General features: G+C 42.7%; 2 protein-coding genes across 2 annotated transcripts in view; both read right to left on the reverse strand.

Annotated features, from left to right (window-relative positions):
• The window catches only part of LOC307094266 (uncharacterized protein), a 37,070-nt gene that overhangs the window by 7,936 nt on the left and 7,795 nt on the right, over positions 1–21,339 (reverse strand).
• Positions 13,892–20,444, reverse strand: LOC307094068 (disintegrin and metalloproteinase domain-containing protein 1a-like). Its single transcript, XM_079762565.1, has one exon. The coding sequence runs from the start codon at positions 17,226–17,228 to the stop codon at positions 14,730–14,732; it is 2,499 nt and encodes an 832-aa protein (XP_079618691.1). The 5' UTR covers positions 17,229–20,444; the 3' UTR covers positions 13,892–14,729.

Below are 21,339 nucleotides of genomic sequence, written 5' to 3' on the forward strand. Positions count from 1 at the left end.
GAAAAGAGTAATAGGATTGGTTAATGAAGACAGTTTCAGTTTGAGATGATGAAAAAGTTCTGGAAGTGGATGTTGATGATGGTTGCACAACAATGTAAATGTACTTAATGCCACTGAACTGTACACTTAGAAATGGTAAAGATGGTTAATTTTATCTTTTGAATATTGGAGAGACGGGGGAGCTGCGTAAGTACAACTCTGATCAAGTAATCAACAGTTTTAGCTCCATAGAAGTCACCCATGTGCCATTGCCAAGTCCTCATGACCCCTTTCTTTTATGATATCTACTTTGTCACTTTTCTTTCTCAATTTGCTTCCTAAACATGCATTGCAGAATTGTGTAATTTTATTTTATTGCCTTTTAATCACACCTTTATTGAGATATAATTCACATACCATAACATTCATTACTTATAGTGTACATAGTGGTGGTTTGTAGTGTGTTCAGAAAATTATGCAGCTGGCCGAGACCGGTTTGGCTCAGTGGATAGAGCGTCGGCCTGTGGACTGAGGGGTCCCAGGTTCGATTCCGGTCGGGGGCGTGTGCCTTGGTTGCGGGCACATCCCCAGTATGTGCAGGAGGCGGCTGATCGATGTTTCTCTCTCATCGATGTTTCTGGCTCTCTGTCCCTCTCCCTTCCTCTCTGTAAAGAATCAATAAAATATATTTAAAAAAAAAATTATGCAACTGTCATCAAATCAATTCTCTCATTCCCAAGGAAAACTCTAGTATCTATTATCAGTCACTCCTCATTGTCCCCTCTCCACAGCTCATGGCTACCACTACTCTATTCTCCAGCTCAATGATTTTGTCTATTCTGGACACTTGATAGTAGTGGAATCCTACATGTTGTAATCTTCTGTGACTGGCATATTTCTTTTTTTAAATATATTTTATTGATTTTTTACAGAGAGAAAGGGAGAGGGATAGAGAGTTAGAAACATCGATGAGAGAGAAACATCGATCAGCTGCCTACTGCACACTCCCTACAGGGTATGTGCCTGCAACCAAGGTACATGCCCTTGACCGGAATCAAACCTGGGACCCTTGAGTCCGCAGGCCGACGCTCTATCCACTGAGCCAAACTGGTTAGGGCTGTGACTGGCATATTTCACCTCACATAATGTTTCCAATGATTAGCCCTGTGGTATATTGCATGAATACTTCCTTTCCTTTAGCCAAATAATGTTCTTTTTTTGTGGACATACCCCATTTTACTTTTAGATCGATCTGTTGATGAAAGTTTTGGTTGTTTCTACTTTGGGACTATTATGAATAATATGGCTATGGACATTTGAGTACAAGTTTTTGCATGGACATATGTCTTCATTTCTCCTGGGTAGATACTTAGGAGTAGAATTGTTTGGTCATGTGAGAACTCTATGTTTATCCTCTTGAGGAACTGCCCAACTATTTCCCAAGACGCTGCACAATTTCACATTCCTGCCAGCTATGAGTGAGGCTTCCAATTTCTCCTCATTATCACTGACATTTGTTATTGTCTAACTTTTTTTATTACAGCCATTCTAGTGGATGTGAAGTGGTATCTCATTGTAGTTTTGATCTGCAATTCCTTAATAATTAATGATGTTACCCACTTTTTCATGTTCCTTTTGGTCATTTATATCTTCCTTGTAAAAATTTCTATTTACATCCTTTGCCCTTATAAAACCGGGTGTCCTTTTCTTGTTGAGTTGTAATACTTGTTAATATTTGCTGGTTACTAGTTCCTATCAGAAATGAGTTGCAAACATTTTCCTTATTCTGTGAGCTCTCTTTTCACTTTCCTAAAGATATCTTGCCCTAGCTGGTTTGGCTTAGTGGATACAGCATCAACCTGAGGACTGAAGGGTCCCAGATTTGTTTCCAGTCAAGGGCATGTACCTCAGTTGCAGGTTCCCTGGCCCTGGTCAGGCTGCGTGCATAAGGCAACCAATCGTTGTGTCTCTCTCACATCAGTGTTTTTCTCAGTCTCTCCCTCTTCCTTCTACTCTCTAAAATAAATGGGAAAATATCCTCGGGTGAGGATTAACAAAACAACAACAAAAAGATGTCTCTTGTAGTGGAGAAGTATTTAAGTTTTTTAAAAATCCTCACTCAAGAATATGTTTTTGTTTAAATATCTTCTTATTTATTTTTAGAGAGAGGAATGGAGAGGGATAGAGAGATAGAAACTTCAATGAGAGAGAAACATGAATGGCTGCCTCCTACATGCCCCATACTGGGTGGGGATTGAGCCCACAACCCGGGCATGTGCCCTGATGAGGAATCTCACTTGTGAATGGGCCGAAGCTTAAACATTGAGCATCACTGGCCAGGCCCAGGAATATGTTTTATTGATTTTAGAGAGAGGAAAGAAAAATGGATGTGGGAGAGAAACATTGATCATTTGCCTCCCATACAGGCCTCTGATAGGAATCAAACTCCCAACCTGGGTATGTGCCCTGACAGGCAGTTGAACCCAAAATCTTTATGGTGTATGGAATGATGCTCCAACCAACTGAGCAACCTGGCCTGAGAAAGAAGTATTTCATTTTTTTCCAATTTATTGATTGTGTTAAATAAATTTATATAAGATATTAAATTATATCTTATCCATTTTTAAGTGTATGCTTAGAGGTATTAAATACACACCATCACCGCTAGCCATCTTCTGACTCTTCATCTTGTAAAACTCAAACTCTGTATTCATTAAGCTATATATCCCCATTGCCTCCTTTTCCCCTGCCCTAGCAGCTGCCATTCTACTTTCTGTCTCTATAATTTTGACTACCCGAGTGCCTTATACACTGGAATCATACAGTATCTGTCTTTCTATGACTGGCTCTTTTTACTTAGCATAATGTCCTCAAGGTTCATTAATGTTGTAGCATATTGAAGAATTTCCTTTCTTTTTAATGATGAGTACATTCCATTGTATGTACATACCATACTTTAGTCATCCATTCGTTTGTCAATGGACACTTAAGTTGCTTTATATTTTAGCTGTTGTAAATAATGCTGCCATGAACATGGATATACAAATATAACTTCAAGCCCCTGCGTTAGATTCTTTGGGATATATACTCAGAAGTTGTATAGCTGGACCATACGGTAATTCTATTTTTAATTTTTTGATGAACTGTCATATTGTATTCCACAGGGGCTGTGCCGTTTTACATTCCCACCAACAGTACACAACGGTTTCCATATTCTTCATATCCTCTCTCACACTAGTTATTTAAGTGTACATCTCACACTAGTTATTTAAGAAACATCACTGGCCAGGCCCAGGAATATGTTTTATTGATTTTAGAGAGAGGATTGTTGTTTTTTTATAAGGTGTGAGGTGGTATCTCATTGTAGGTTTGATTTGCATTCTCCAAAGATTAGTGATGTTGAATATCTTTTCCTGTGCTTTAAGGCCATTTGTGTATCTTTATTGAAGAAATGTTTATTTGAGTCCTTTGCCCATTTTCTAAATCAGGTTGTTGCTTTTTTGTTGTTGAGGCTTAGCAGTTCTCTGTATATTCTGGACATTAATCTCTTCCCTGCTATGTGATTTTCAAATATCTTCCCTCTTCTTCTTGTGTTATCTTTTTACTCTGTTCATAGTGGTTTTTGATCCACAAAACTTTTTTATTTTCATGAACTCCAGTTTGTCTTTTGTTGCCTGTGCCTTTGGTATCATATGTGAGAAATCATTGCCAAATCCAATTGATAGGGGCAGAAATAGAATGTTGGGGAACCAGCTAGAATTGTAAGAAATATTAATCATGCTCTGTTAACCATGATTGTTTTGGTCTGATTAAAGAAGGCACGTTCTAACCTGGCTGGCAGTTACACACAGTCCTTTGAAGACCCCAGCCCTTGCATATCACTAAGCCCTTTGAAGATCCCCAAACCTTTTGCGTACCTGCAGGCCTTGGCAAATCTCCAGCCTGCTTACCTATTAACTGCCCATTTGGCATACCCTTTGGCTCTTTCTCCATGTACCCAATATAAGCAGTTGGCTTATGGTGGGGTGCAGAGCAGATTTTTGTGGATGACCTGCTGCTTTGCCATATTGCCAGCAGTACTGGAATAAACATTCATATATGTTTGGCCAGTGTATATGTTAGATTCTGGGGAAAGGTGTCCACCACATGGGTCTTTGAATTATCTATATCAGTGGTCGGCAAACCGCGGCTCGCGAGCCACATGCGGCTCTCTGGGCCCCTTAAGTGTGGCTCTTCCACGAAATACCACGTGCGGGAGTGCACGTACAGTGTGATTGAAACTTCGTGGCCCATGTGCAGAAGTTGGTTTTCGGCCTGGGCGAGTCTATTTTGAAGAAGTGGTTCTAACGCCGATCCACACTCAAGGGGCCAAAGAACCGCATGTGGCTCGTGAGCCGCAGTTTGCCGACCACTGATCCATATATATAAAAGGCTAATATGCTAAGTGTCTCTCCTACCTTCCAACCAGTAGCTATGATGTGCACTGACCACCAGGGGGCGGATGCTCAATGCAGGAGCTGCCAAGCTGCAGTGACTTGGCAGCAGCGGTTCTCGGATGACACACCCTGAAACCAGAGAGGAGGGAGCCCTATTCCTTGCGAGGCCACACGATTCCACCTTTGGCTGTGGGTCATGTTTTTGCTGGGGCACTGTTGGCCGCAAATCTGGTTTACTGCACACTTGCATTTACGTTCCACACCCTATAGGACAGCAACTTTGCAGAGTGCCCTCTCGCATTCTGGGACCCCTCGGGGGATGTCGGAGAGCTTGTTTCGGCTCAATCCCCGCAGGCCAGGCCGAAGGACCCCACCTGCCGGAGGGACCCCGCTCACTCTGCAGATACAGGGGAGGGACCATGGGAGGTGGCTCCAGGGTGTGTCTGGCCCCTCTCACCCAGTCCCACCCTGCTAGCCACTTTCTAACTAATTTCCTTTCAATGTGCACGAATTTGTGCACCAGATCATTAGTTGTACTATATTAGAGTTAGAATCTTTTCGTAAAAGGTTCAGGGCAATGGGGAGAAATACAATATGTACAGGCTCTTATGTCATTGCATAATTCTGATTCTGATGGAAATAAGGAAGGAACTAAGCTGATGGTTCAGAGAAAAGATGAGGTACCGGTAGTACCAAAAAGGAGAGAACATGAGGAGAGGGAAAGGGAGGAACAGGAACAGGAGGAGGCTGCTTTAGGGTCCATTGTTAAGGCTGTCCTCCGGTGTCAGGAATGGGATGACATACCGGCTCCAACTGCTCCAACAACAAAGGAGCTCTCTCCCTATCCTGGAAACTCAGTGCTGTAGACGCTGTGAGAAAGCCTGAGATGGTTGACCCCTCCCCCTCAAAGATGAGGTGCGGTACTGAATTTGAGGGGGATAGGGCTAACTCCTTAGCAGGGCAATTTCCTCTCTGGGCCGTATACCAGTGGGAGCCATAGAGGATGGGCACCCAGTAGGATATTACTGGGCCCATTCCCCTTTCTTTACTTCAGATCTACTCAATTGGAAAAACTCCAACCCCTCTTCCCGGAATGACCCTTTAAAAATTACAGGTTTGTAGATTCCATCTTTGCCACTCACAACCCCAATTGGGCCAAAATTCAGGCCCTGCTCAACATCCTTTTAACTGAGGATAAAAAGAGACTAGTGCTTGGTTAGGCCAGAGAGGAAGCACTTCAGTTAGATGAGAAAGGCCCGAATCACACCCCAGACCCTGCTCAAGCTATTCCGCTTGTCCAGCCTAGTTTAATTTAAACTAAACAACTTGAGCACTATCAGAAGTGTATAGCAGGGGAGCTCAGGAAGGGGGTCCCCAAACAAAAGAGTTTGCATATGATACAGGCAGTTTGACAGAAAGTAGATGAAGATCCCTCTGCCTTCAAGAACAAATCTTTCAGGCTTACCAGAAATATGCACATATAGATCCCCAGGCTGCAGAAAATATTCCTTGGTTAACTGGACTTTCATTAGCCAGAGTTTTCCAGATATTAGAAAAAACACAGAAGGTTGAAGGGGCACATGGAATGGATCCCTCATAATTAGTTGATACTGCTTTTAAAGTTTTTAATAAAACAGAAAGTGAGAAGGCAACTGTCTTCCTGGGGCAAGCACATCATCAGAAACTATGGAGAGGGAAAGGAAAAGGAATGGGAAGAAAAGCCCCTCTGGAATATGATTAGTGTGCCTTCTGCAGAGATAAAGCCACTGGAAAAGCTAGTGCTGAAAGAGGAAGGCTTCCTAGGCCAGAATGGGAGCAGGCAAGAAATACCTGCGGTCATGTTGAACAAAGGGACTAGCTCAGATGAGGACTGACAGGGCCCAGAGGCTCAGCTACTTCAGCAGCCAATCTCTATCCTCCCCCAGGAGCCTCAGGTAAAACTAACAGTGGGGGAACAAAAGGTGGATTTTCTGATAGACACTCGAGCTAATTATTCTGTTCAGATTCATCTCAAGCACTGACAGTGACCGGAGCAAGCCTTTCTGAACCTAGTAGAAGGCACTGTTGGAAATACAAATTTAATTCATAAATTTTTATATTTCCTCGAGTGCCCCATTCCTCTTTTAGGATCAGATTTACTTTCCAAACTATGGGCTCAGATACCCTTCCTCCCAGATGAGCAACAGCTGCAGCTATAGGTTCCATGGGAACACACCTTGCAGTTTCTCCTGCAAGCCTGAACCAGCCCCATTTCCAGCTGAAATAGAGGCCCAGGTGCAGCCTTCTGTATGGGCTCAAGGAGAACCAGGGAGAGCAAAACTCGCCTTACTGGTTAGGATTCAATTGAAACCAGGGTCAAAGATCCCCCATAAGAAACAGTACCCCTTAAAGAAGGAGGCACTCAAGGGAATTCAGTCATTATTTCAGAAATTCCTTAAATTTGGTTTAATTTGACCACGCTTCTTCCCATACAACACACTTATATTGTTGGTGAAGAAATCTCAAACAGGTTTGTCCAGGTCTTGTGGGCTGTCACTCAGGACATATATCCTACTGCACCCAACCTTTACACTTTAATTAATGAAATACCTGGGGACAATGAATGGTATTCAGTTCTTGATCTCAAAGATGATTTCTTCTATGTGCCGGTCAACCTGGCCTCACAGCCACTTTTTGCCTTTGAATGGCAAGAGCCAGAGACTATGGTCAAAACTCAATACTGTTGGATAGTCCTTCCCCAGGGGCTTAAGAATTCCCCCACGATTTGGGGGGAAATGCTAAGCAAAGACCTGGAAGAACTGCAGTTTCAGAAGAGTGTCCTGCTACAACATGTGGATGATCTCCTCATCACAGGACCCACGTATGAGGACTGTTTGGAAAGTACTATTAAAACCCTCCATCATCTTGCAGATTGTGGCTACAAGGTCTCGGCCTCAAAAGCCCAGATTTGCAGACAGGCTGTTATGTCCCTAGGATTTCTCCTAGAGCCTGGGAAAAGGAGTCTATAATAGCGGATTGCAAGGAGACAATCATTCAGATACAATCTCTAAGAACAAGGAGGCAGTTAAGAGGATTTCTGGGAATGCTGGATAATGTCACATCTGGATCCCTAACTTTGGACTTATAGCAAAACCCCTTTATGAGGCCCTGAAGGGACCAGAGGACAGCCCCCTTGAATGGGACAAGGAGTGTGAACAGGCCTTTGAGACTTGGAGGCCCGTCTGGCAACAGCATCTGCGTTGGGGCTCCCAAATCTGCTAAAACCTTTCTATTGGTATGTTCATGAGAGGAAAGGAATTGGACTTGGGATTCTCATTCAGAATCTGGGGGGCCACCCAATGCCCGTTGCCTACTTGTCTGTGAAATTAGACCTGTGGCCGAAACCGGTTTGGCTCAGTGGATAGAGCGTCGGCCTGCGGACTGGAAGGTCCCGGGTTCGATTCCGGTCAAGGGCATGTACATTGGTTGCGGGCACATCCCCGGTGGGGGCTGTGCAGGAGGCAGCTAGTCGATGTTTCTCTCTCACCGATGTTTCTAGCTCTCTATCCCTCTCCTTTCCTCTCTGTAAAAAAATCAATAAAATATATTTAAAAAAAAAAAAAGAAATTAGACCTGTGGTTGGCAAACTGCAGTTCGCGAGCCACATGCGGCTCTTTGACCCCTTGAGTTTTTAGCAAAGGCCAGCTTAGGAGAACCCTAATTAAGTCAATAACAATGTACCTACCTATATAGTTTAAGTTTAAAATTTTTGGCTTTCAAAAGAAATTTCAATCGTTGTACTGTTGATATTTGGCTCTGTTGACTAATGAGTTTGCCGACCACTGAATTAGACCATAGAGTTCAGAGTGGGCCAGCATGCTTGAGAGCAGTGGTGGCCACCTATGAGCTTATACAAGAAGCAGATAAATTCTCTCTTAGTCATCTGATCACTGTTTCGGTGTCCTATTAGAAAAACTGATATGAGGAAATGCTTGTTTTCATAAGTCATAGGACCGATTGGATGTAGCTCAGTGTTTGAGCATCGACCTATGAACCAGGAGGTCACAGTTCAATTCCTGGTCAGGGCACATGCCTGGATTTGGGCTCAATCCCCAGTCGGGGGCATGCAGGAGGCAGCCAATCAATGTTTCTCTCTCATCATTGATGTTTCTATCTCTCTCTCTCTCCCTCTCATTTACTCTCAAAATTAAATATATATATTTTTTTCACACATACATACATACTAGGGGCCCAGTGCATGAATTCATGCACCTTGAAAGGAACTGTGGGCTGCAAAGCATAGGGGTGGGTCTTGGCCCGTCCTCTGCGCCCCCGCCTGGCCCCTCCCGCTGCAGCCCCCGGTCCCCTGTCTACTGGAAGCCCTGCTGCCACTGCCGCCACTCCATGCACTGACGGTGCTAACAGCATGGAGCGATTGGGGCTGGCACCAGCAGTGGGTGCAATCGGGGCCAGCGCTGGCAGCAGGTGCGATCACCTGGCGGGACCCCCGCACGCAGGAGCAAAGAATTTTCAGTAGCCACCAGAGGCTTGCCCCAGTGACAGTGACCGGCGCCTCTCCACTATCCCGCCTCGGCCAACGCCCGCCATGTTCTGCACACGCCCCCTGGTGGTCAGCACACATCATAGAGACCGGTTGTTCGGTTATTCCAGTTGTTCCACCACTTGGTCTATTGGTCTATTTGCATATTAGCCTTTTATTATATATATATAAAATAAGTCATAGGAGACTGTGATTTAAATGGAATGGACCTCCCAATAGTCAGAGGATTTTATTGCCACACCAAATTTACATTGCGTACTCTAAATAACGGGGGAAGCAATGGAAGTTCCTGAACTCCAGACTGTAGAGATAAAATCAATTTCTGAGGTATCTTAGTCAGGACATGAGAGAGCCCAGTTGGATTGCAGCAATGAAAGAGGCATGAGGTTTTAAACACTTTGTCAGTCATGATTCCACCACTGATGTCCATTTCTTAAATAATTTAAAAAATTTTTTCTAATTGTGAGAAGAGCTGCCATGGCATTGTCAGTTACAAACTGATTCAAGAACTTCATATTCTCATTTATTTCATCCCAGCACAACCTCATGCAAGACTTCCAAATTTTTACTTAGTAACAAAAGTGGTATTGGATCTTTCTAAGAAATTCTTTAAAGAGTCAGCATTTTGCAAACATTTTTGGCAGAAGTCTGATCTTGCTTTTGAGAAAACATGTCAGTGAGAAATTTAGTGCCCAGTGAATCACTAAAATTCTATTCTGAAATTGTTTGTAAACATGACAAGTTAAAAAATGTAAATATTTAAATAAAAATGTTTGTAACATTGTAATGTAAAACTTAGCAAAATTGCATCCTATCCTAAGGTTGGCTCTGGTTAAATCCTTCCCTTGGTCAACATTTACTGGGCACTTACAATCAGTGGGGCCCTCAGAACTGAACAAGATATAAACCTGCCCCTCCATGATGTCAGAATGGAATGGGGAAAGGACACTTTCACTAATAATGACTGATAATGACACAGTGTGGTAGGTTCATAATAGAGAGCAGCATCCATTGGTAAGGCTTTTGTTTCATTAGAGTCAATGAGGGAAAAGCCATGTTCTGGGCAAGTAAGGACATGTCAGTTGTCTTCCTGGTCACTTTTTTTTTTTTTTTTTTTTACTGAAGGAAAAGGCTCATGAGGCAGTGGAGAAGGTACATTTAGTCATAGCTGGGGTGGGATGCAGGTTCCACCTTTTACTAGCTCTAGAGCAAAACTCTATCTTTGTTTCCTCATGTGGAAGAAGATGGTCTAATATAGTGAATGGGAGGGTTAAATTAAGACAATGAACGTAAAGTATTAAGAATGGTGTCCTGGCCCCTGGCTGGTTTGACTCAGTGAATAGAACATCGGCCTGCAGACTGAAGGGTCACAGGTATGATTCTGTTCAAGGGCACGTGCCCAGTGATTCTTTCTCATCATTGATGTTTCTATCTCTCTCTCCCTCTCCCTTCCTCTCAGAAATCAATAAAAATATATTAATTTAAAAAAGAATAGTGTCTTGCACAAAATTGATAATATTATTTTACATGCTTTATGCTCTCCTACAGACAATTAACAACCCTCCAATGCTCTGTCCCTTTGGATTGTCAGGAAATAATATATTAACTTAATGATAGAAATCAGAAATAAATACAATAAGAAAAGTAGAAAACAAGAAATAGGAAAAATTAATACTTCCAAATAGACTCAGCACTGGACAAGCTTGCCTTTTGCCTAGGTTGCTTACTCTCTCCCATGTACTTAGACACAGAGAGCCTAAAATGATGCCTTATGTGAACACTGTTACTTACTTTTTCTTTACTTATTTATTTATATACTAGAGGCCCGGTGCACGAAATTCATGCATGGGTATGTTCCCTAAGCCTGGCCAGTGATCAGGGCCAATTGGGACCTTGTGGCTGCCAGCTGGGGCCTTCCTTCCCCGGCTGCAGGCTACCAGCCAGAGCCTGCCTTCATTCTGTGACTACCCCTGGTGGTCAGCACATGTCATAGTGAGCGATTGAACTCCTGGTTTCCTGGTCAAACTCCCAAGGGGACAGTGCATATTAGCCTTTTATATATATAGATTTTTTGGTAATCCTCCTCCAAGGATATTTTTCCAATGATTTTTAGGGACAGTGGAAGAGAGAGGGAAAAAGAGAGAGAAGCCCTAGCTGGTTTGGCTCAGTGGATAGAGCGTAGGCCTGCGGACTGACGGGTCCTGAGTTCGATTCCGGTCAAAGGCACATGCCTGAGTTGTGGGTTCGGTTCCCAGTAGGGGGCGTGCAGGAGGCAGCTGATCAATGATTCTCTCTCATCATTGATGTTTCTATCTCTCTCTCCCTCTCCCTTCCTCTCTAAAATCAATAAAAATATATTTTAAGAGGAGAATCCAAGATGGTGGCATAGGTAAGCACCTAAACTGCTGCCTCACACAACAATATCAAAACTACAACTAAAAGACAAAACTGACACCATCCAGAACCACAGGAAAGCTGGCTGAGTAGAAATTCTAAAACTAGAAGGAAAGAGGAAAGCACATTGAGACTTAGAGGAGCTGCAAAAGGCTGAGGTACAGAGATGTGCGCATGGAGAGGACGTGTGGCTAACTGCACGGGTGGCTGAGTATGCGGCTGGCTTTCTAAAGTGGGAAGGAGACGGAAGCTACCAATTGCGCTGAACTCCAGTCCTGGGCGAGACTCTGGGAATCCAGACTCATTCGGGGGAAATCTGGACTCTCAGGAAAAGAGAAAGCACACTGAGACTCATGGGAGCTGTGGAAGGCAGAGGTCCGGAGGCGTGCGCACGCAGAGAGGACTGACTGCTGAGTGCACGGGCGGCTGAGTGCGCAGTTGGCTTTCTAAAGCGGGAGGGAGACAGAAGCTCCTGACTGTGCTGAACTCCAGTTCTGGGCGAGTTTCTGCGAACCCAGACTCATTCGGGGAGAAACTGGACTGTCAGGCAGCGGGCGAAACTCGAGGGCGGCTTTCTCTCAGAGGTGCTTGCAGCGATTATCAAGGGATACTGAGACCCAGGGGCCTCATAGGGCAGGGCTGATGGGAAGCCAAGGCTGTCTGCTCTGCCCTGAGACTCCGCCCCATCCAAGCTGAGCACAGAGGCTTTTGCAATTTTGCAAGTCTTGTCTCATAAGGGTGTCTCCAGCACAGAAGTTCTCCCATCATAGACACAGCTGATCCTCACAGCCAATTGGCCTGGAAGTCAATTCCTCCCAGTGATACCAACAACAATCAAGACTTAACTACAGCAAGGCTGTGCACACAGTCCACAAAGGGGTGCACCAAAAGTGTCCACCTCATGGGGGAGATAAGAGATCAACCAAAGGACTTGTATGCATGCATATAAGCGTAACCAATGGATGCAAAACACTGGGGGGTGAGGGCATGTATGGGAGTGGAGGGGGTGGGGAAATGGTAAATATGTACACATATAATACCTTAATAAAAAAATTGGGGAAAAAAAGTGTCCACCTCAGGTAACTGGGGGAGGCTGAGCCACTGGGCCCTATAGGACACCTAGCATACAAAGCTACTCTACCAACTCAGGGAAGCAGTGAAAATACGGAGACAAAGAAATAGATCACAAATGAAAGAAATGGAGGAAAGCATACGTCTAGATATAGAGTTCAAAACCACGGTTATAAGGTTTTTCAAGAATTTCCTAGAAAAGGCCGATAAATTTAGCCAGACCCTCGAGGATATGAAAAAGGACCAACTAGAAATTAAACATACACTGACTAAAATAAAATATATTATACAGAGGTCTAACAGCAGACTAGAGGACTGCAAGAATCAAGTCAAAATTTGAAATACAAAGAAGCAAAAAAACACCCAACCGGAAAAGCAAAAAGCAAAAAGAATCCAAAAATTTGAAGATAGTGGAAGCAGCCTCTGGGACAACCTCAAGCATACCAACATCCAAATTATGGGGATGCCAGAAGAAGAGAGAGAGCAAGATACTGAAAACCTATTTGAAGAAATAATGACTGAAAACTTCCCCCACCTGGTGAAAGAAATAGACTTACAAGTCCAGGAAGCGCACAGAACCCCAAACAAAAGGAATCCAAAGAGGACCACACCAAGACACATCATAGTTAAAATGCCAAGAGCAAAAGACAAAGAGAGAATAAAGCAGCAAGAGTAAAACAGTTAATTACCTACAAGGGAGCACCCATACGATTGTCAGCTGATTTCTCAACAGAAACTATGCAGGCCAGACGGGAGTGGCAAGCAATTTTCAAAGTGATGAATAGCAAGAACCTACAACCAAGATTACTCTACCCAGCAAAGCTATCATTCAGAATTGAAGGTCAGATAAAGAGCTTCACAGATAAGAAAAAGCTAAAGGAGTTCATCACCACCAAACCAGTTATATGAAATGCTGAAAGGTATTCTTTAAGAAGAGGAAGAAGAAGAAAGTAAAGATAAAAATTATGAACAACAAATACATATCTATCAACAAGTGAATCTAAAAATCAAGTGAATAAAAAATCTGATGAACAGAATAAACTGGTGAATATAATAGAATCAGGGGCATAGAAAGGGAGTGGACTGACAATTCTCGGGGGAAAGGGTGTGGGAAGAGACTGGACAAAATCGTACACCTATGGATGAGGACAGTGTGGGGAGGTAAGGGCAGAGGGTGGGGTGGGAACCGGGTGCAGGGGAGCTATAGGGGGGAAAAAGAGGAACAATTGTAATAATCTGAACAATAAAGATTTATTAAATTAAAAAATATATATGTATATATGTGTATATATACATATATATGTGTGTGTGTGTGTGTGTATATATATATATATATATATATATATATATATATATATATATTAAAAAAGAGAGAGAGAGAGAAACATCGATGTGAGAGAAACACATCAATTGGTTGACACCTGCACACGCCCCAACCAGAGGAGGAGCCTGCAACCAAGGTCCATGCCCTTGACTGGAATCCAACCTGGGACTCTTTGGTCTGCAGACCGATGCTTAGTCTGGATCAGTGTGTGATGGGGTTTGATGGCTGGGACCCGTCTAATATTTGTACATATAATTTTCCCACAAAATATATTATCATCAAAACACTTAACGTATCTTGACATTGCTGAGGTGGGACGGCCTACTTTTTAATTTAAAATATTTTTTATTTCATGGGTATACTTATCCAGTTCAATGAGAACTACAAATCAAATAAACAACATTCCTGTGCTCACTTCGGCAGCACATATACTAAAAAATTGGAACGATACAAAGAAGATTAGCATGGCCCCTGTGCAAGGATGACATGCAAATTCGTGAAGCGTAAAAAAAAACAAACAAAAAAAACACACAACCTTCTTAATATAATGTGTAGTTGTGATTGGGATGAAAAAAACTGGCATAGATCTATATGTCAAACAAAGAGGATGGAAGATAGCGTTCTCTGAAAACCTGGTAACTAAAAAATTGGCCCAACTAATACAAGAGTTTTAGTCCTAAAGAGTTTTAGTTCCGGATTCCATTGATAGGAATGATCCATGAGAAGAGTTTATTTAAATGACTTAATAAAATGTGGAAAAGGAAAATATAGTAAAATGTTTTATAAATTATTTCACATACACATATATAATTAATTAGTAAAAGATAGAAGAAGCAAATCCCTCCTTTACATTAATACATTTCTATAGTCTTTACAATCCCCATCAGAGCCACTTCTACTGCCAATGCCCACTTCACATTTGCTCTACTGAGCCTCCTTCCACCAAGTGTATGAAGTGCTTGCTATGGAAGACTTCTTCCTATCACTACTCATTTTCTATTGTTGACCTTTCCTTTCTTAATGTTGTCTTCTTCCTATACAAGTGTTCTCCTCTTCCTTGGGTGGCCTCTTGTGAGCTCTGTAAAAAGTCCTCGTCAGCCCCAAGACGGGCACCAATAATTAGACCAAAAAATATTACAAAAAATAAAAAACAGTAAAAGAAGAAACACAAACAAAAAATAAATATTAACAAAATAAGGAAGGGGAATATAAACATTAACTCCTCTGTGCTTTCATTTTTATCTCTATTCTCACCACCTTTGCCAAAATTTTCATGATCAACACTATAACTGATCATTTCATCCTCACTTGGATTTTCATTCTCTGTTTTGCTAGGAGAACCACAGTCCACACTACCCCCATTTCCTGGGGTTCTGCAGTCGGGGGGTGCATAGCCAGCCTCACAGTGGCAGTGCCTTAAATTGTTACAGACTCCTCTCCCATTGCACATTTCTGCTGGTTTGCAGTCATAGTTGAGCACAGCATGATCGGTGCAGGAGTAATCCACGCAGACTTTGTTTGGGGCACAAGCAGTGCCAGAGTGCACATCTCCCTCATCAGGGATATCAGTAACGTTATAGACATCCAAGCTCCAGCAGAAGTCATCTTCATAAGGAATCTGGATCAGTGTGTGATGGGGCTTGATGGCTGGGACCCGTCTAATATTTGTACATATAACTTTCCCACAAAATATATTATCATCAAAACACTTAACGTATCTTGACATTGCCGAAGTGGGACGGCCACAGTTTCCAAACCGGTCCCCTTTGCTGTTTATTGAAATGTAACAGTTTTCTGGAGCAGACCGTGCAGTATGCCCATACATAGCCATGCACTGATTATCAGGGTTTCTGCATTGACCCCCAACACAGTAGTGCAGTCTACCGCAGGCCGTCCCATCTTGCTTATAGGTGTCCGTGGGGCACTCTGCAGAGATACCATCACAATACTCTGGGAGGTCACACTCTCCCGAAGCAGAACGGCACACGAATCCCTTATTTCTCAATCGGCAACCAAAACAGCAGAGTCCATCACTGCATTCTGCACTCCCCTTCAGGCTACATGTTTGGTCACAGCACGGGTCAGTGTAACAGGCAGAACCACAGTCACACTGCTCCTCACCCTCCACCACACCATTTCCACAGTAGGAATCCCTACGCAAGCGGCCTTTGTGCCGCTGAGGGTTGTTAAATAGGCAGGCCCCTCTGTGTTCCCGGAGAAACTGGTAGAAGTCGTCAGAGCTACAGTTGCTGAAGCCACTTTCTTTAGTGATATTGTCACGCATGAGGCAGAGGTGTTTGTCTTTACAAGTGCAGGCTGAGTGGTCGTGCCGAATACCCAAGTTGTGCCCAAGCTCATGGACCATGAGCGCTGCAAACAGGAGGACATCTTCATGAGGGAAGGATTCAACAGCTGCTGCAAAACCACTGGAACAGGCACCATTGAGAAATGCCTGTCCCATACCCTGCTCAGGATGCTGTCCGACAATCATGTGGGCAACATCATGCTTCACACGATGGAGGAGCTTCTCTTGTCTCCAGCTGTTGAAATTCCCCAGTGTAACTTGCAGGTCCACTGGGACCTCTATGAGGTCCCCCTCGGTCCAAATCTCCATTCCAGCCAGCACCACCTCTGTGTTTATTGCCCTAGTGAAGCTGTTGGCCAGGGCAATGATGTCCATCACTCTCTGGACCGTCTCACTGACGTTACTGCCCCACATTTGGAACCGCTGGTTGTTGACCACAACAAACATCTCCACGTACTTGGTGAGTGACCACAAGTAGGACAGCTCCCGTAGACCGCCAGGCTTCCTGCTCCCTTGTTGTCGGCTGGCGGACACCACTGGGCTGTCTTGGGAAGTGACACTGCAGGAGACTGGAGCTTGATGGGCCATGGTGTACAACACATGTTCAAACCGTTTTGAAGAGTCCATGGGCTCAATGCCATAGGATTTTCCCTCCTTAATCAGGATGCCCCTGAGGCCTGAACAGGTGTTGACAGAAACAAAAGAACCCGGGAGTCCTTCTATGTAGCCTTCATAGTGACAGTCATGAGAGATGAAAGGCATTTCTTGTCCCCGGATGCCATTGTGGTAGCTGAAGACTGGAAAGTTCTTGATAAAATAGTCTGTCTTCACTTTCAGGTGTATCAGCTGTTTCTGGCCCTGCATAGATATCACATAAGATGCCTTTTGCCTTCGGTCTTGCCTTTCCTCAACTGTCAGAGCCTTGGGGATGACTATTTCATAGGATGAGGAATATACTGATCCCACGTCACAGCACAAGCTTGGCAGGAAACTCAGTACCAACACCAACACCATCCCCAACCTGACACGTGAAGATCCTGGCAGCAGTACCAGCGCCAGGCCCTTCGTCTGCGGAGCCCAAGTCTGAAGCATTCTGCTAGTCTCATACATAACCTCTTGGTTCTTCTGTAGAGAAGGCAAGGAGGAGGCAGAGTCCCTCACAAAGGCAGCCCTTGACATGGCCCCAATGAATCAGTGGCTGACGCAGGGCCTGGGTCCATGAACAGAAGTGCTCCTTGACATGCAGATGGTTCGGCACTGGGATTAGCTGCAGGTGTTTGCTGGCTGCATAAAGGGTGGGTACTGCCTACCTCTGGGTGTGTCCTTTCTAGTCTCTCTGACCTCTCCTATCATTCAGATAGTGTCCTTTCTGTGGTTTCATTCCATATCATTAGCTTCAGTGATCCTTGGCTACAGTCCTTTGATATTGTGGTGTTATAATTACCAAGAAGGACTGCAAACTCTGGGAGAGGAAACAAAAACTCTATGCCTTCCTCAACTGTGCCACACGGAACTTCCACCCCTCCTGTGTCCGTTGCTCAGCCAATTCCTAATGTTCCAGACCAGAGGGCTTGTAGATCATTGGTGGGCACACTCCATTGCCCCTCTTCTAAAACTTTTGCTCTGTAACATATGAGCATCAAACTCAGGATATTCTTGATCTCTCAATGAGTCTTTATAGTGTTAAGCACATCCCTCAAGGCAAGGTGTTAGATAAGACAAGGGGGTGGCTGTCCTGTGCCTCAGGATAGACCTAAATGGGTTGGTTGATGACCATGTGGGAAGGGACAAGACTCCAATTTTTTTAACATAATCAAAATTCAGTGTCTCAAGTTCTGTTTATAACACTGTTGAAAAATGTGTTGGGAGTGGCCAACACAGTAGCCTTCTCTTATGTGTGATTTTCATGGGCACATTGGCTGGTAACTCCAGGCACACATACTTCTTTGGATGGCCCGGACATATCAGTACCCTATAATAATGCCAATTGAACACTAGGTATCCCAAAAGTATACCCTGTGTTTGAAAATGACCTACATTTGTTCAATGCCCACTTCTGTTTTCATCCTTATACTAGTTTATCCAAGATTAAGAGTAGATGAACTAGCCCGGCCAGGGTCGCTCATTGGTTGAGTGTCAACCTATGCACCAGAAGGTTGCTGGTTGGATTCGGGATCAGGACACATGCCCTGGTTTCAAGCTCGATGCCCAGCAGGCATCGTACATGAGGCAGCCCATCCATGTTGATTTTTCCCTCTCCTAGATGTTTCTATCTCTCCCTTCTTATCTCTTTATAAAAACTTATTTTTTAAAAAAAGAGATTAACTACAATTACTTATTGAATGAATAAATGACTCTCAGGTAATGATGCTATGATGTATCATCTGGTGCTATGATGTATCATCTGTTGTATGTTATTTGTTTGTGCTCTCTTCACACCTGCCCTGAAAGAATGAAAGTGTCTCTAGAAAAAAACACAATTATGCACATTCATGACCTCAAAATGTACCCCCTCTTTCTACATTTTGCTGGTCAGTTCACTTTCCTAATGTCTTCGTGCCTCATATTTTATTGAGAAAAATAAAAGCAATCAAGAGTACTTTCACATGGAGACACCACTGGAGTCGCCTGTATCTAAGTTTTCCTCTGACTCTAGTGGATAAATTGTCCATATTCCAATCTAAGGCAAATCCGCTGCTTGTGTGTCAGGTCTACTGCCCTTTCAGTTTCTCATGGACTTGACTATTCCAACTGTCCCTTTTGTGTTTTATATCTGAAACATCTGTTTATCCATTGGACCTAATCTCATTATATGCTATAATGTTTCATCTTTATCAAATCATCACTCTTATTCCACATCATTCTCCAGTTGACATCCAGTATCTCCTCTCTGTTTCATACTGAAACTGGAAATATACAGTATATGCATTCTGTTCCAATTTGCACCACTACTTTTTTCTTTTCTGAAATTTAAATTTTGAATCATAGCACAATCACAAAATGTGAATAAAACATAAATATATTTTCAGTAAATTATTTTAAGAGTGAACAACTCAGCCACAGAGAAGGACACATGTGTCCTAGCCGGTTTTGCTCAGTGGATAGAGCATCCGCCTACAGACTGAAGTGTCCCGGGTTCGTTTTCGGTCAAGGGCCCATGCCCAGGTGTGGTCTTGATCCCCAGTGTGGGGCATACAGGAGGCAGCCGATCAATGATTCTCTCTCATCATTAATGTTTCTATCTCTCCCTCCCCTTCCTCTCTGAAGGACACATGTATTATGACTTAATTTATATTATGTTCCTTGAGTAGTCAAGTTGGTAGAAACAGAAAGTGAAGAAGTAGAGGTTACAGAACTTGGGGAAAGAGTAATAAGACTAGTTAATGAAGACAGTTTCAGTTTGAGATGATGAAAAAGTTCTGGAAGTGGATGGTGGTGATGGTTGCACAACCATGTAAATGTACTTAATGCCACTGAACTATACACTTAGAAATAGTAAAGAGGGTTAATTTTATATTATGAATATTTGAGGGAGAGAGAGAGAGAGAAAGAGAGAGAGAGAGAGAGAGAGAGAGAGGAGAAAGCTACATAAGTACAACTCTGATCAAGTAATCAACAGTTTTAGCTCGAAGTCACCCATGTGCCATTGCCAATCACATGTCCTCCTGCTTCAGAGATAATCCTGACTCTGTCTTTTATAGTAATTACTTTGTGACTTTTCTTTCTCAATTTGCTTCCTAAACATGCATTGCAGAATTTTTAAATTTTATTTTATTTGCTTTTTAATCATACCTTTATTAAGATATAATTCACATACCATAATATTCATCCTTTAAAGTGTACACACCAGTAGATTGTAGTGTGCTTAGAAAATTTATACAACTGTCACAAAATCAATTTTAAAATATTTTCTCACCCCTAAGCAAAACACTAGTATCTATTAGCAGTCACTCCCCATTTTCCCCTCCCCTCAGCTCATGGCTACCACTACTCTACTGTCTAGCTCAATGATTTTGCCTATTCCAGACACTTCATAGCAGTGGAATCCTACATGTGGTAATCTTCTGTGACTGGCTTATTTCACCTAGCATAACGTTTCCAAGAATTAGCCATGTGGAAAATGGCATCAAAATTCCCTTTCTTTTGGCCAAATAATGTTCTTTTTGTGTGGATATACCACATTTTACTTTTAGATACATCTGTTGATGAACATTTTGGTTGTTACTACTTTGGGACTATTGTGAATAATACTGCTATGGACATTTGAGTATAAGTTTTTGCATGGACATATGTTTGCATTTCTCTTAGGTACATACTTAGGAGTGGAATTGTTTGTCATGTGAGAACTCTATTTATCCTCTTGAGGAATTTCCCAATCAGCTGCACAATTTCACATTCCTGCCAGCAATGAGTGAGTCTTGCAATTCCTCCTCATATCACTGATATTTGTTATTTTCTACTTTTTAAATTATAGCCATTCTAGTGGATGTGAAGTGGTATCTCATAGTTTTGATCTGCAATTCCTTAATAATTAACGATGGTACACACCTTTTCATACTCTTTATGGTTACTATCTTCTTTGTAGAAATGTCTATTTACATCTTTGTCCTTATAAAATTGGGTGTCCTTTTCTTAATTGTAGGACTCATTAATATTTCCTGAGTACTAGTCTCTATCAGATATGATTTGCAAATACTTTCTCTCATTCTGTCTTTCCACTTTTTAAAAAAGATTTTTCTATTGATTTTTAGGGAGAGAAATGGAAAGGGGAAAGAGAGACAGAGAGACTGATCTGAAAGTAAGGACCTTAGAGAGCCCAATTAGATGAACCAAGCATGAGGTTGCAAACACTTTATCAGCCATGATTCCATCTCTGATGTTCTCTTCTTAAATAATTTAATATTTTCTAACTGAGAAGAGCCACTGTGGCCTTGTTGTGCACAAATTGATTAAAAAACTTCATATCCTCAAAAACAAAAAATAAATAAAAACTTCATATCCTCATTTATTTCATTCTAGCATAACCTCATGCAAGACTTCCATAATTTTATTAAATATGAAAGGTGGTATTGGATATTTTTAAAAATTCTTCCATAGTTCTAAAAATGTAAAGCTTACCCTGGCTGGTGTGGCTCAGTTGGTTGGGCATCATCCCATGCACCAAAAGGTTGCCAGTTTGATACCCATTCAGGGAACATGTCAAGGCTAATTGCGGGCTAGATTCCCAGTAGGAGGCAGTGGATTGATGTTACATTCTCACATTGATGTTTCTCTCTATATATATTCCTTT

The sequence above is a fragment of the Cnephaeus nilssonii genome, assembly GCF_951640355.1.
Source record: "Cnephaeus nilssonii genome assembly, chromosome: 22".
In the NCBI taxonomy this organism is placed as follows: Eukaryota; Metazoa; Chordata; class Mammalia; order Chiroptera; family Vespertilionidae; genus Cnephaeus; species Cnephaeus nilssonii.